The sequence below is a fragment of the Pristis pectinata genome, chromosome 34 (assembly GCF_009764475.1).
Source record: "Pristis pectinata isolate sPriPec2 chromosome 34, sPriPec2.1.pri, whole genome shotgun sequence".
NCBI lineage: Eukaryota > Metazoa > Chordata > Chondrichthyes > Rhinopristiformes > Pristidae > Pristis > Pristis pectinata.
The window spans coordinates 8,912,724-8,927,909 of NC_067438.1; the positions used below are offsets into that span (position 1 = coordinate 8,912,724).

Here is a 15,186-nt window from a genome sequence, read left to right on the forward strand (position 1 = left end):
GAGAGAGACCTCGTGGAGTTCAGGCAGAACACGTGATGTGTTTTTCCCACACACCAGCAGATGGTGGTGTTCTCCAGTGTTAGCTTGGACTTCACATGCCAAGAGCAGCCTGTGTTTAAGTGGTGCCTTTATGGTACTCTCTTTTACGGTGGAGAGCAGGTAGTGCTGCTGCCTCACAGCTCCAAGTACCAGCAGTGCAGAGTTTGCATGTCCTCCCGCTGACCCCATGGGTTTCCCCGGGTGCTCCAGTTCCCTCCCACATCCCAAAGAGGGCCGGCAGGTTAATTAGCTGTTGTAAATTGTCTCTCGAGTGGTAGGATCAGTGGGGGGGGGGGGGGGGGGGGGGGGCAGTTGTTGGGAAGGAACAGGCTACAGGGAAATGAGTCGGGGGGGGATGGGATTGCTGTGGTGGGAGCTGGCATAGACTGGTGGGCTGAGTGGCCTCCTCCTGTACTGGAGCACCAGGAAGGATAGGACAGGGAGGCTTTGAGGAGAGGTCGAGGGAGGGAATTCAGGAGTGCTCAGACAGTAGAGAGACTTAAAGTCCAAAGGGAGGCAGGAGCACAAGACTAGTGAGAGGCTGGGGGGTGCACAGAGGGAGGGAGGGGCAATGGGGGGGTGGGGTTGGGATTTGAATTGAGGGGTTTATGGATGAGGAGAGGTGTTTTTAAAGCAACAAATTACCCAAGGAAACCTTAGTTAGAAACAGAAACTGCTGTGGTTAGGATGAGGCAGTGTCTGTGGGGAGGGAGGGAGGGAAGGAGAGACGGAGGAGAGAGAGGGGGGGAGGGAGGGGGCCAAGGGAGGGGAAGGGAAAGAGGGAGGGGGAGAGAGACGGAGGGGGCCGAGGCAGGGGAAGTGAAAGGGGGAGGGGGAGAGGGAGAGAGAGAGAGGATATGTTTCAGGTCAGTGACAGAACTGGCATTTAAAGAGTTAATGTTTTCTGGTTCTGCAGAAAAGACATCGAGCCAGAGAGTTAACATTGCTTCTCTCTCCACAGATGCTGCCTGACTGCACTGCAGATAGACCAGCCAGCTCAGGGTCCTGGGATGGTCACCGATAAGAGGTTTAACCCCGTGCCGTCTGTGGCCCTGGCTGGGAAGATCCGCCCAAGAACGCAAGGAAGCCTCTACCTGGCAAGAATACTTTGCGACCAAGTCGAGGCAGGTGGCTCCGTTCTGGCAGGGGTTGTCCAGGCACTCGTCCACCTCCACCTGGCAGTAGTTGCCCTCGAATCCCGCTGGGCACTGGCAGTAGTGGATGTTCCCAGCGTCGATGCATAGCCCTCCGTTCTGGCACAGCTCCCTGACACCCACCCCTGGTGGAGAGAGAGGGACATCGGACACTTCAGGAGGCAACGTACCCGGCACCGTTCCGCGAGACGTGTCCTTCCCAACGGGAATGGCTCAGATGAATTGAACTGGGGATGCTGGTGATGGTTACCACGGGGATGGCACACAAGGCCAAGCTTTTACTGTCCCAGCTCAGAACCAGTGGTGTCGTTATGGAGGGAACATAGCTGCCGAGACACGCACAGCAAGATCCCGCAGGCAACAGGGTGGTGAACGACCGGCTGATCCTCCAGTTCGCCGCGACACTGACTGAGGGAGAGGTCCTGTCTCAGCCGGGACCTGATCATTTTCTTACCATGGAGGAGGCAGCCATTTGACCTGTTCGGTTGGTGCTGGGTTTCTGAAAATCCCATCACTTATTTCCCTGCTATTCACTCCACCCCCCCCTCCCACCCACCCTCCCCCAGCCCCTGTTCTCCTACCCCTCACCCACACACCAGGAGGCAACTGACAGCGGCCAATTAACCCACCGACCCGCACGTCTCTGGGATGTGGGAGGAATCCGGAGCACCGGGGAGGGGTGGGGTGGGGAAGGAAGGAACCCTCGCAGTCACAGGGAGAGTGTGCAAACTCCACACACGGACAGCAGGGATCGAACCGGGTTCCCTGGAGCTGGGAAGCAGCAGGCGCAGAATTCGTTGCCCGTCTACCAACTGCCCACGAGCCCTTCTGCCTGTAGACCTCTCCGAGGGCTGGAGTCAGGTACAGGCCCTGGGACAACCTGCTCCTGGTGAGACCAGCTTTCCCCGTAACCACTGCCCCGCCAGCAACTTACCTGCCGCTCTCAATTCACCTGCCCCCTACTGCCAGCCTCCTCTGCCCTTCCTCGGGGAGTTATCTCTGTCCCTCCCCTCCCAGCAACCCTGATGGATCCTTTATCCATTTTCTCGGGATCTGGGTGTACCTGACAAGGGCAGCATTTATTGCCCATCCAGAACTGCCCCCGAGAAGGTGGTGGGGGCCGAGCCGCCCCCTTGAACTGCTGCAGTCCTTCTGGTGAAGGTGCTCCCGTACAACTGTCGGGGATTGGGTTCCAGGATTGAGACCCAACGACGGTGAAGGAACGGCGAGGGTTCCGGCCGGTCCGCCCACCTGCCTGCCCGTCTTCCGGGCTTGCGTCCGCGCGCGGGTGTCCTTGGAGAGGGAGCGCGCGGTATCCGCGGGCACCCTGGCTGAGTTCCGCGCTCAGTGGGCTCCTCAGGGGATCGTGTGTGTCGTGGACGATGAGAATTAAAAGCGTTGCGTGTGCGTTTAGGGGGTGTTAGTTAGTGTTATTGCTGTAGTTATGTAGAGGCATAGTTTGTTTTCCTTTTTTCTATACTATTTGAGGGAACTTGCCTTTTCTCCTTGGAGCGACGGAGGATGAGGGGGGACCTGATAGAGGTGTATCAGATGATGAGAGGCATTGATCGGGTAGAGGCTTTTCCCCAGCGCTGAAATGGTGGCCACAAGTGGACATAGGTTTAAGGTGCTGGGGAGTGGGTACAGAGGAGATGTCAGGGGTAAGTTTTTTACTCAGAGAGTGGTGAGTGCGTGGAATGTGCTGCCGGCAATGGTGGTGGAGGCGGATACGATAGGGTCTTTTAAGAGACTCTTGGATAGGTACATGGAGCTTAGAAAAATAGAGGGCTATGGGTAAGCCTAGTAATTTCTAAGGTAGGGACATGTTCGGCACAGCTTTGTGGGCCGAAGGGCCTGAATTGTGCTGTAGGTGTCTATGTCTATGTCTAGGTCTAGTTGTAGCATTTTGACACTGGTTGTCCTTTTGTTGTGCTTTTAGCTAATAAACGTTTATATTAAAAAAGGGAGAGAAAAAACGGCAATAGATTTAGGAATCAGGGTGGTGGGGGTGACTTGGAGGGGAAGCTGCAGGCAGTGGCGTTCCCCCACGCCGGCTGTCCTTGCCCTGCTTGGGGGAAGAGGTGGCGGGGTTGGGAGTCGCCTGGGCCGGTGACTGCAGTGCGATTTGTCGACGGTGCACACTGCGGCCGCTGGCGGAGGGAGTGTCCAGGGTGGGAGATGGGGAGCCAGTGGGGTGGGCTGCCCTGCCCCGGATGGCGCCGAGCTCCTCCAGAGCTTTTGAAGCCGCACTCACCCAGGCGAGCGCAGGGCATCCAATCACGCTGCTGCCTCGTGCCTTGCTCCCGGCGGAAAGGCCTGGGGGAGCCCACTCCCCACGGGACACCCGGCCTGTGACCCGCCTCCTCCGTGGCCCCATCTAACCTCCCCCCCCCACCACATCACCCACTCCCTACAACCCCCGCCCCCCCCCCCCAACACCCTCCCACCCTCACCCTGGAGCAGAAGGAGCCTCTTACCCTGCCGGCCAGCCTCCACCTCACACGAGACCTTGGGCACGTCGCAGTAGGGTCCGTCCCAGCCCGCCGGGCACCGGCAGCGGGGGCCGGAGTCCGTCCGCTCACACCGGCCCCCGTTCCTGCACATGGGCTGCGCGCACCCATCGATCGGCGTCTGCGGGTCGCAGGGGGTGAGGTGGGTGGGGATGGTTGGGGGGTGTTGGGTGAGGTGGGTGGGGGATGGTTGGGAGGTGGGGTGGGTGGGTGGTGTGGGGAGGTGGGATGGGTGGAAAAAACAAGTGAGCTGCCCTATTCATCGGTGCAGCCCGATGTCTCTCCCAGCTAGTCTCATATCACTGCATTTGGCCCATATCCCTGTAAACCTTTCCTATTCATATACCGGTCTAAACGTTATCTAAAGGTAATTGTACCCGCCTCTACAGCTTCCTCTGGCAGCTCGTTCCATTTACCCACCACCCTCACGTAAACAAGTTGCCCCTCGGGTCCCTTTTAAACCTTCACCCTCTGACTTTAGATCCATGCCCTCCTACCCTGGGGAAGAAAGCTGTGGCCATCCACCCTACCTGCACCTCTCAAGATTTTATACACCTCGTGGCACTGAGGTGAACGATCAGCCGTGGTCTTATCGAACGGTGGGGGCAGTCACGAGGGGACAGAAGGCCACTTCGGACAGCTCCCACCCCAGTGGTGAGATACTTGCAAAGGAAGCAGCACTGAGGCATCAGAGAGACTGCAGGGAAACCAGCCTCTCCCTGATTGGTGATTCACTCCCCCCCAACACCCCCCCCCTCCTCCTGGTGACAGCCCCCATATTAGCAGTGGAGCCCGTACCCCACCCCCCATCCAAACCCAGCATCCCAAAGGCCGGAGCTCAACGAAGGAAGGCCACGTCCCGGAAATCGCACGTTCTCTGTGGACAGCTGGACTTCCAAGATGGAGGATGGGATTTGACTGGGCTCAAGTGCTTAAGGGACAGAGACCCTGGGTGGTGGGGAGTGGGGTTTTAATGGTGGTGGGGTAGTGGTCGCTGGGGGAAGGCCAGAATGATGTCATAAAACCATTAGAGTCTAAAACCATGAGTTATTAGTGACCTCGCTGTGAAGTGTTTTGACCCTGAGCGACCTCATTTTGAGGCACACGCCCACACACAGGACAGGCACAGCAGAGGGGAGTGGGGCTGAATGGATTCCTGGCCAAGGCTCTGACCAAGAGTTGGCAGATGGAGGCAGCGGCAGCTCGGACCACAACTGGAGAATGAAGGGGGGGTAGGGGGGGAGGGAAATGGCTTCAGGAAGAAGGATCGCTCCTTGGGACCGAGAGGAAGAGAGATGCCTTTACCCCGAGGGCCGTGAATGCCCGGTTCTCTGCCCCACGGGGCTGAGGAGGCTCTGACACTGACAGGGCCGACGCAGGCTTGGATGCCCAGGAAGCTGGGGGGGACGTGGCTCTGCTGGTTAGCCCCCATCTCAGTGGGCCACACCGCCCTCCGCCTATACATGGGATAGGTCTGTGGGACTGAATGGCCTCCTTTGCTCCTATTTTGTGCGGAATAGTGGGCTAGACCTGAGGGGCTGAATAGCCTCTTGGTCTAATTTGACGTCATAGTGAGCTAGGTTCAAGGGGCTGAATGGCCTCCTTTGCTCCTATTTTGTGTGTAAGAGTGGGCCAGTCTCGAGGAGCTGAGTGGCCTCCCCCCCCCAACCAAGCCCTGCCCCCACCAAGGATGCACTGGGCCCGCGCACACCCGTGGCCCCGCGTTGGCGCGGGCCCTGTTACCTGACAACTGCTCCCGGTGTAGCCCTGCGCGCAGGAGCACCTGAAGGCCCCGTAGCCATCCTGGCAGGTGCCTCCGTTCAGGCAGGGCCCGGAGTCGCACTCATCCACCTCCTCCTGGCAGTGCCGGCCAGTGAACCCGGCGGGGCAGAGGCAGGAGAAGTTGGCCGGGCCGTCGATGCAGGTCCCTCCGTTCAGGCAGGAGCTGTGGGACAAAGGAGGAGACCGCCCCCCGGGGGTTGGTGAACATTAGCCGGCATCAGTGTTCACGGTGGGCACCGCGCAGAATCACACGTTAGAACCTCCGGCATCACACCCCGCAGCTAAATCCACTGTTATTCCGGCTGGGAACAAGAACCCCCATCGGTCCCGACATCTGGAAACTCTTAGCCCGCCTACACCCTTGGTGGCCTTTAAAACCTCCACAGGTCCCCTCACAACCCCAGGAAGAACAACCCAGCCCCTCCGCCACGCCCACGTAACGCATGGGGGAGCAGCAGCCTCACCGCCCCGGCCACCTGGGTTCGATCCCAACCTCCCCGCGTGGAGTTTGCACGTTCTCCCCGTGACCGCACTGGAGTCCCCCCCCACCCCCAACCCCCCCCCACATCCCAAAGACGTGCAGGTTGCTAGGTTAACTGGCTGCCCCTGGTGCATAGGTGGAGGCAGGACAACTGGGGCCAGATAATGGACATGTGAGAGAGAGAACAGGTTACAGGGGAATAAATGAAACCATGAGATTGCTCAGAGAGCCAGCATAGACACAATGGGCCAAATGGCCTCCTTCTGCATCGTTAGAAAAAATGAGAGGGAAAAACAAAATGAAGAAGTCCTTCGTCTCCAGAACCATTTTCAGATATTGTCTGCACTCTCTCCAAAGCCTTTTACATCTTTTAAAAAGGGTGATGCCCAGAACTGTATCCAGTACTTGGGTTGGGGCCAAACCACTGCATTACCAAGGTCCACCTTGCTCTTGGACGGTATGCTGCTATTTATAAGACCCAGCAGCCTGTGGGCTTTTTGTTTAAACCATCTTCTCAGCCATCCCTGGCACTTTGAACGATCTCCGCATCCCGAGGTCTCTTTGTACAGACACCCTTTTAGAACTGGGCCTCCAGTTTATGGTACACTGCCTCCCGGTTCTGTGTCATCTGCAAGTTTTCAAACTGTGCGGTGTAGCCCTGAGTCACAGAGCCATTCAGGGCAGAAACAGGGCCTTTGACCCACTATGCCCACACCGACCTTTTTGCCCTCCTACTCCAGTCCCACCTGCTCGCATTGGGACCGCATCCTTCTGCCCATCTAAATGCCCCTTAAACGTAGAGGTTGCATCTGATTCTACTACCTCCTCTGGCAGCACCTGCCAGATATCAACCTCTCCCTGTGTAAAACAAAAACCCGACCCCTCAGATCCCCCGTAAAAATTCCTCCCTCTCACCGTAAACCTGTGGCTTTTGGATTCTGATAACCCCACCATGGGAAAGATATTTTGATCATCTACCCTGCCTATTCCTCTCATAATCTTCTAGCAGGTCACCTCTCAGCCTCCTTCCCTCTGGGAAAAACAAGCCCAGCCTGTCCAATCTGTCTCCATAACTAAAGTCCTCCGACCTGGGCAACAACCTGGTGAATCCCCTCTGCACCCTCTCCAACACCATCACATCCTTCCTATAGCGTTGGGACCAGAACCACACTGGTGCGGCAAAGTTCTCGCTGCCTCGGTAAAAAAGCTAAAGCGATCAAAGACCCCACCTACCCTGGACACTCTCTCTTCTCCCCCACTCCTGTGGGGCAGAAGATACTAAAGCCTGAAAGCACGTACCACCAGGCTCAAGGACAGCTTCTACCCCACTGTTATAAGGCTATTGAACAAAAAGGTGGACTCTTGACCTCACAATCTACCTCGTTATGGCCCTTGCACCTTACTGTCTACCTGCACTGCACTTTCTCTGTAGCTGTAACACTTTATTCTGCATTCTGTTATTGTTTTCCCCGGTACTACCTCACTGCACTGATGGAATGAAATGATCTGTATGGTTGGCAACAAAAAAAAGTTTTTCACTGTACCTTAATAAACCAATTTAGCAATTTAACTGCACACAATACTCCAAGTGAACAACAAACAGATATTGAGGAAAGCAATGGTCCCAAATTCGAGGCCCTGGGAGACTCCATGACACACTACTCTCACAGGGTATAAACATCCACCCCTCCGAGCCAACGACGTATCTGTGCCTCTGTCTGGGTACATGTCTGTTATGTGCTCCCTTACCAAACACCTTTCTGAAAGCATTGTGATAGGTTGTGACTGGTTTGGGACATCCCGCGGAGGTGGAGGGGACTACAGACACGCTCGTGCGCTCTTCCTGGGCTGGACGGTGACCCCGGTCCCCAGGGATCCGTGATCCGTACCTGGGAGTGCAGTCTGGAATGTCGACCTGGCACCGCACTCCTTCGTACCCCGGCGGGCAGACGCAGGTGAAGCCGTCGATGAGGTCGCGGCACTGCGCCCCGTTCCAGCATGGGCCGCTGGCGCATTCGTCCACGTCGTCCTGGCAACGCTCGCCGGCAAACCCGGCCACACAAGAGCAGGAGAAGGAGTTGGCGCCGTCTGTGCAGGAGCCGCCATTGTGGCAGGGGTCTGGCGGAAGAGGTTGGGGGTGAGGTCCCACAGTGCTGCCTACCCTGTCCGATGTGCACACCAAGCCCTGAACGTCCCCCTCCTCATCCACCCCAACCCTACCCTATCCCCAAACTCCCCCATACCACCTTCCTCCCTCCACCCCAACGCCACCCCCACCTCACCCCATCCTCCCCCACATCCATCTTCACCCCCTCTTAACTCCCCCCCCAACCCCTCCTCATCCACCCCAACCCCACCACCTCCTCCCCTACCCCACCCCTAAATCCGCTCACCACAACCCAGCCCCCCAACTCCCTCACCCCACCCCCTAACTCCCCCAACCCTACCCCGTCCTCCCCACACCCCACCCCCATGAGAAGCAGTGGGGATGGGGAAGATGAGTGGGGAGTGCGGAGGGGGAGAGGGAGTGGGGGAGGGGGAGGAGATAGAATTGATGGGAGGGGAGGAAGGGGAGGGGAGGTGGGGATGGGGTGGGGGAGGAAGAGTGGAGGGAGGGTTGAGGGTAGGGGAGGAGAGTGGGGAGGGGACGGTGGAGTGGGGGAGGGGGAGGGGGGGATGGGGTGCAGGGGGGGGATGGGGTGGAGGGGGGGGAATGGAGTGGACGGGGGGGGAGGGAAGGTGAGGATGGACCAGACGGGCACTCACCGGGGGAGCAGTCGTCGATGTCCACCTCACAACTGGGCCCGGTGTACCCCGGTTGGCAGCAGCAGGTGTGCCCCCCCGGCAGGTTGTGGCAGGTGCCCTGGTGAAGGCAGGGGTCGGACACGCACTCGTCCACGTCCTTCTCACACAGCCGTCCTGCGCAGGGAGGGAGAGGAGAGAGGGATGAGCCTTCCCGTCCCTACAGGGTCCTGGGCCGCCCCCACGGCGGGCATGGCATCCATTCCCCAACTCCCCGTCCCAAGGCTGCAGTCAAAGAACCCCCGAAATCAGGTCCGGCTGGGGGTGAGGGAGCCTCGGCTTCAAGGCACTGTAGGTGGAGTCACGCCATAATCTGTGAGGGCTATCAGACTCCTAAGGGCAGAGTGGCCTCACTCAGGCCCTCGAGGTGATGCAACTCGTCCGATCGCACTGAGGCGGGAGGACCTGTTGCCATGAGGGTAAGTGGGCTCTGTGACACAGTGCGGGTGGGATGAGGAGTGGGGGAAAACCTGGCGAATGGAACTTTGAGACCGTGCTAAGGGACACGCTGAAGCTCGGTAGGGACAGACCGCAGTCTGGGCTCCTTCTGCTACCGCACACGGAGGGTGGGGGAGCCCCTCGAACGTTGAAATGGTGGATCACCCCACTTAAGTGGCAATGGAGCGAGGGGTTTTTAAAAAAAGGTTAACACTACTGAAGTCTTCAGGAGTTGAGTTACAGGGAAAGATTGAACAGGTTAGGACTTTATTCCTTGGAGTGTAGAAGAATGAGGGGAGATTTGATAGAGGTTTACAAAATTATGAGGGGCATAGACAGAGTAAATACGAGCAGGCTCTTTCCACCTAGATTAGGAGAGATAAGTACAAGAGGACATGGCTTTAGGGTGAAAAGGGAAAGGTTTAGGGGGAACTTCTTCACGCAGAGAGTGGTGGGAGTGTGGAACGAGCTGCCATCTGACGTGGTAAATGCGGGCTCACTCTTAAGTTGTAAGAATAAATTGGATCGATACATGGACGGGAGAGGTCTGGAGGGTACGGACTGGGTGCAGGTCAATGGAACTAGCGGAATAAAGTTTTGGCACAGACTAGAAGGGCCAAATGGCCTGTTTTCTGTGCTGTGGTGTTCTATGGTTCTATGAATGTAAAGACCATGAATGTAAAAGTTTCGCACTGTCTCTTTTTTTGATTTTTTTATTATGAATAAAGTTTATTTTTGAAATATTAAAATTTAATGTGAAAAAGTGCGAGGTCGCGCACTTTGGTAAGAGGAATCAAAAGGCAGACGATCATCTGAACCTCCCTTTGTGTGAAGTGCAGTGGGATTCAGGTGATCTCAAAAAGCTGCAGCAACTGGTTGGGAAGACAGACGGCGCATTGGTCTTGATTGCAAGAGGGTTGGGGTCTGCCGCTGGAGAGGGAGGGGCGGGGACAGGGAGAAAGCCCCTAAATATTGTAAATACAGGACCGGGTAGCTTCCAGGGAGCCACATGTGTGGCATTGGTGTTGTTTTCTATATAGAAAGGTAACACTAATGAATGATCTGTACAAGAATGTAAAGGTTTGCACTGTTTTGTAATTGTATATAGTTTGCCTTTTATTATGAATAAAGTTTATTTTGTAAAAAAAAAAGCTGGGGGTGAGGGGAAAGGGAAGGGTTGTCACAGTTGGACTGGTACTGATGAGGCCACACCGGGAGTACTGTGCACAGCTTTGGTCTCCTTATTTAAGGAGGGATACACTGACATTGGAAGCTGTCCAAAGCCGTTTGCTCAGCTCGTACCTGAGATGAGAGGGTGGCCTCCGTCATAGGACGTTAAAGCAGCTGCATTTGTACTCTTGAGAAGAATGATGGGTGATCTTATTGAACAGGGCAAGATCCTCAGCGGGTATGACGGGGAGACGTTGAGGTGTCTCCAGTCATGGGACCTGGTTACGGGATCACGGGATGGTCACTTAAAACAGATGAGGAGGAGCAACTTCCCGCAGAGGGTGGTGAATCTCTGGAGCTCTCTACCCTGGAAGATTGTGGAGGTGCGAGCACTGGGGGGGGGGGGGGGGGGGGGGTATTTAAAGAGGAGGTCGATTTAAAAAAAAAGATCAGTGAATTGAGGGCGATGGAGAACTGATATACGAGAGGAGTTGAGTCCTGTGGCAGATCAGCTATGATCACATTGGATGGCGGGCCAGACTTGAGGGGCTGAGTGGCCTCCTCCTGCTCCTGTGTTGCGTTCCTGTGTCTGTGTCAACTCATGCTGTTCCTCTGCTGGCCGTTTGTGACAGGACAGTGCAGCAGGAGCTTTACTCCATGTCTAACCCCTGCCCTGGGAGTGTGTGACGGGGCAGTGTAGAGGGAGCTTCACTCCATGTCTAACCCGTGCTGTCTCTGCCCTGGGAATGTGTGATGGGACAGTGCAGAGGGAGCTTTACTCCATGTCTAACCCTGGGAGTGTGTGATGGGGCAGTGTAGAGAGATCTGCACTCTGGGTCTGCCCCAGGAGTGCTTTTAATGGCCTGATGTCTTTGGACAACCTCGGTGAACCACCGGCGGGTCCGACAAGTGAAAGAGAAGAGGAGCCAATGACACTGCGCCGTTATCTTGGTCCAGGGTCACGTGTTACAGGGAACTGCCCGCGGGAGGTGTTCGAGTGGGAATTGGAAGCAAAGTGAACCGCTGAGCTCCTGACCTTCCCACCCGCTGGGGCATTTGCAGGAGAAGGTCAGGTAGTCCTCTGACTCTCTGCATGTCCCGCCGTTTTCACAAGGGTCCTGAGCACAAGGGGCGAGGAACGTCTCGCACTGGGAACCTGCAGAGAGGAACGAGGCAATGAGAACAGGCAGTGTTACCAGGGAGAGAGGGGGTGCTCAACACAGTCACACTCACCTGCTCAGCTATCCCACACACTGCACCAACCCGGGCTCAGATGGGGGGGGAGGGGGGGGAGGAGGAGGGGGGGTGGGTGGAGGGTGGGGGGTGGGGGCAGCCGGACGCTGTCCTCAGATCCCTCCAGGCTCCCACCCACCATCCATCCAGCCCAACCCTGCCCACAGTCCACCCACCCCAACCCTGTCCACCAAGGACCCGTCTCCAACCAGAGCCCCTCGTAAACCTCCTCGAGGTCCAGTGTGTCCGGAACTGGGGACCAACACACTGAGACCTGTCACCACCCCTCACCCAATGACCAGACGTCACAGCCCCAGTACAGAGGAAGATGCCACCCCACCACCACTCACAAGCCCGTTTACATCCCCCACTACCCCCCCAGCACACTCCCACCCCCACCCCCACCTCCACAACACTCCCACCCGCACCCACCCCAACTTACCCCAACAGATTCCCACTCCCACCTCCCCCACCGCACTCCCACACCCTGGCACCACACTCCCCCTCACCACACCCACCTCCACCACCCCTGCCCCAGGCCCCCTCGCGACTGGCGTACCCGTGTAGGGAAGCTGGCACAGGCAGAGGAAGCCATCTTGGTCGTCGGTGCACTCTCCGTCGTTCAGGCAGGGGTCGGACAGGCAGTGGTCCTGGATAATTTGGCAGTTCTCTCCTAACAGGGAGGCACAGAGCAGAGGGGTTACCCGAGGGGTGTCAATCTGCTGGGGGGCTGGCAGTGCCAGCTGCTGCCACCGAGGGTCACCAGCCCCCTGGTCTTCACCCACCCCTCTGACCACAGCCCTCTCCACGAGACCCTACCGGTGCAGTGCCCCTCCTCCGAGCGGCAGGACCGGCCGTGTGGCGTCGACTGGAATGAGGAGGGTGAGAGGAGGGTCTCCCCAAACTCCCGACCGTTGCAGGGTGTTCAGTGGATAACTCTGCTCTCAGTCTCTGGCTCCCCCCGTGGAGCACTGAACACAGTGCGGGAGGTGGAGCGTCAGACATGGTTCAGCCTCCCCCCTTCTCCCTCACCTTCTCCCCATCCCTCCCTCCCTCCTCATTACCCTCCCTCACCCCCTCCATATCCCTCCTTCCCTATCCCGTCCCTCCCGTGCTCCCTCCATTCGCCTCACTCGTTTCCCCATTACCCTCACTCCCTCCCCTTTGCCCCTCCTTTCCCCTCTCTGCCCTGCCCCCTCCATTACCCCCCTTTCCCTCCCCTTTCCCCCATTACCCCCCCTTTGCCCCATTCCCATCCCTTCCCCGTCCTTCCTTCCCTCCCTCCCTACCCCGTCCCCTCCTTCCCTCCCCTTCCCCGTCCACTCTCTCCCTTCCTCCGTGTCCCTCCTTCCCCTCCCTCCCCGTATCCCCTCCTTCCCTTCCCCCATCTCCTCCCTCCCTTCCCCATCCCCTCCTGCCCTCCCCCTCCGCGTCACCTCCTTTCCTCCCTCGCCAGTCCCCTCCATCCCTTCTTCTGTCCCCGTCCCCTCCCCTCACCCCGTCCCCCTCCATCCCTCACCCTTCCGTTGCCCTCCCTCTCCCTCGCCCCTCTGTTGCCCTCCCCCCTCCGTTGTGGCTCCCCAGCCCCCGCATCGCTGCCACCTCACTGTCCGCCTTGGCTCACCTGTGAACCCGGTGGGGCAGGTGCAGTTGTAGCCGTTACCCTGGTCGCTGCAGGTGCCCCCGTGCAGACAGGGCAGAGACGCGCAGTCCTCCACGTCCTCCTGGCAGCTGAGGCCCGTCCACCCAGGCTGGCACACGCAGGTGAAGCTGGAGGAGAGAAAACAGCCCCCACCCCAGGGGGTGGTGAGCAACCAGCCCGAACGCTGCTCCCGCGGCACAGCGCGCAACGGCCGCACCTCTCGCTCGCTAATCCCGTGGCCCGGAATGACGATCTGGAGGGGAGATGCCCACTGACCATTGATGCCACCACAACCTGATGGCATGAGGGTCAAATCCTCTAACTTCTGGCAACCCCTCCCCTCCTCATCCCACTGGCCCCCATCACCTTCCCCTCCCCCACCTTCTCCCTCCACACCTACCTCCCTCCGGTTCCCCTCCCCACCTCCCTCCCTTTATTCCGTGCTCCAATGTCCTCTCCTATTGGATTCTCCAGTCTCTTGTCACTTTCTTACATTATCCCCACCCTCCCCCAACTGGCCCTCACCCCTCCCCCCTCCTTATTGGCCCCTCCCCTCCCCTGGATCCACCTATCACCCACCAGCTCTTACTCCACCCCCCCTCCCCACCCCCACCTTTTTACACCTCTATCTCCCACCCCTGATGAAGGGTCTTGGCCCGAAACAGTGACTGTCTTCCTCCCTCCACAGACGCTGCCCGACCTGCTGAGTTCCTCCAAGCGCCCATGGGCATTACTTGGTCAAAGGCTGCCTCACCCCACCTGACTGTACCCAAGCAGTTGGGGCTGCTGTGAACCTTAGCCCTGCAGGAGCTCCCATCTCCTGCCAGGGAGTAAAATAAAGCCGCCAACGCCAAAAGCAAAACCCTGCAAAACGTCAGAAATCTGAAACAAAACGCAGGAATCACTCGGTTGATCAGGCAGCATCGGAGAGGGGAACGGGGCTGGTCCCGACCTGCCGAGAGTTTGCAGCGTTTTCTGGTTCCACACCACCAAGAGCAGATTGTCTGTTCTTTTACCTACTTCCTGTTTTTGCGGGATCTTGCTGTACACGTTCCAGCCACTGTGATTCGTTGACCACAGCAACGGCAGCGGGTCTGAACATAGAACATAGAAAACCTACAGCACAATTCAGGCCCTTCAGCCCACAAAGTTGTGCCGAACATGTCCCTACCTTAGAAATTACTAGGCTTACCCATAGCCCTCTATTTTTCTCAGCTCCATGTACCTATCCAAAAGTCTCTTAAAATTCTCTATCGTATCCGCCTCCACCACCATTGCCGGCAGCCCATTCCATGCACTCACCACTCTCTGAGTAAAAAACTTACCCTGACATCTCCTCTGTACCTACTCCCCAGCGCCTTAAACCTGTGTCCTCTTGTGGCAACCATTTCAGCCCTGGGAAAAAGCCCCTGACTATCCACATACACCTCTATCAGGTCACCTCTCATCCTCCGTCACTCCAAGGAGAAAAGGCCGAGTTGCCTCAACCTGTTTTCATAAGGCATGCTCCCCAGTCCAGGCAACATCCTTGTAAATCTCCTCTGCACCCTTTCTATGGCTTCCACATCCTTCCTGTAGTGAGGCAACCAGAACCGAGCACCATACACCAAGTGGAGTCAACCCTGAAGTACACAGCTGGTGAGGACATGCCTTGGAGCATCAGGAGAGGAATGCTTTAAAGATTCCATTTACACTTTGAAAGTAAGTCATTACTTCATTTGATGCATTGCTCCAAAATGGAGTGTCCCTCTCCCATTGACCAGGTTGCATTCAATTTTTGCCGAGAACGATACAGCACGGAAAGAGGCCCTTCAGCCCCCTGAGTCCATGCCAACCATGCAGCCCCCATTTATTCCAATCTTATTTTATTCTCCCCACATTCTCTCTTCTCCCCCTCCCATTGGGCAGAAGATACAAAAGCCTGAAAGCACCTAC

General features: G+C 57.3%; 1 protein-coding gene across 1 annotated transcript in view; it reads right to left on the reverse strand.

The window, feature by feature from the left end:
* Positions 1 to 15,186, reverse strand: part of LOC127585840 (neurogenic locus notch homolog protein 1-like) — an 86,386-nt gene that overhangs the window by 22,068 nt on the left and 49,132 nt on the right. The window contains 8 exon segments of the mRNA XM_052043540.1: positions 1,134 to 1,318; positions 3,671 to 3,824; positions 5,447 to 5,648; positions 7,856 to 8,084; positions 8,733 to 8,885; positions 11,413 to 11,532; positions 12,169 to 12,282; positions 13,234 to 13,379. Of these exon segments, the coding sequence (XP_051899500.1) occupies positions 1,134 to 1,318; positions 3,671 to 3,824; positions 5,447 to 5,648; positions 7,856 to 8,084; positions 8,733 to 8,885; positions 11,413 to 11,532; positions 12,169 to 12,282; positions 13,234 to 13,379 (1,303 nt within the window).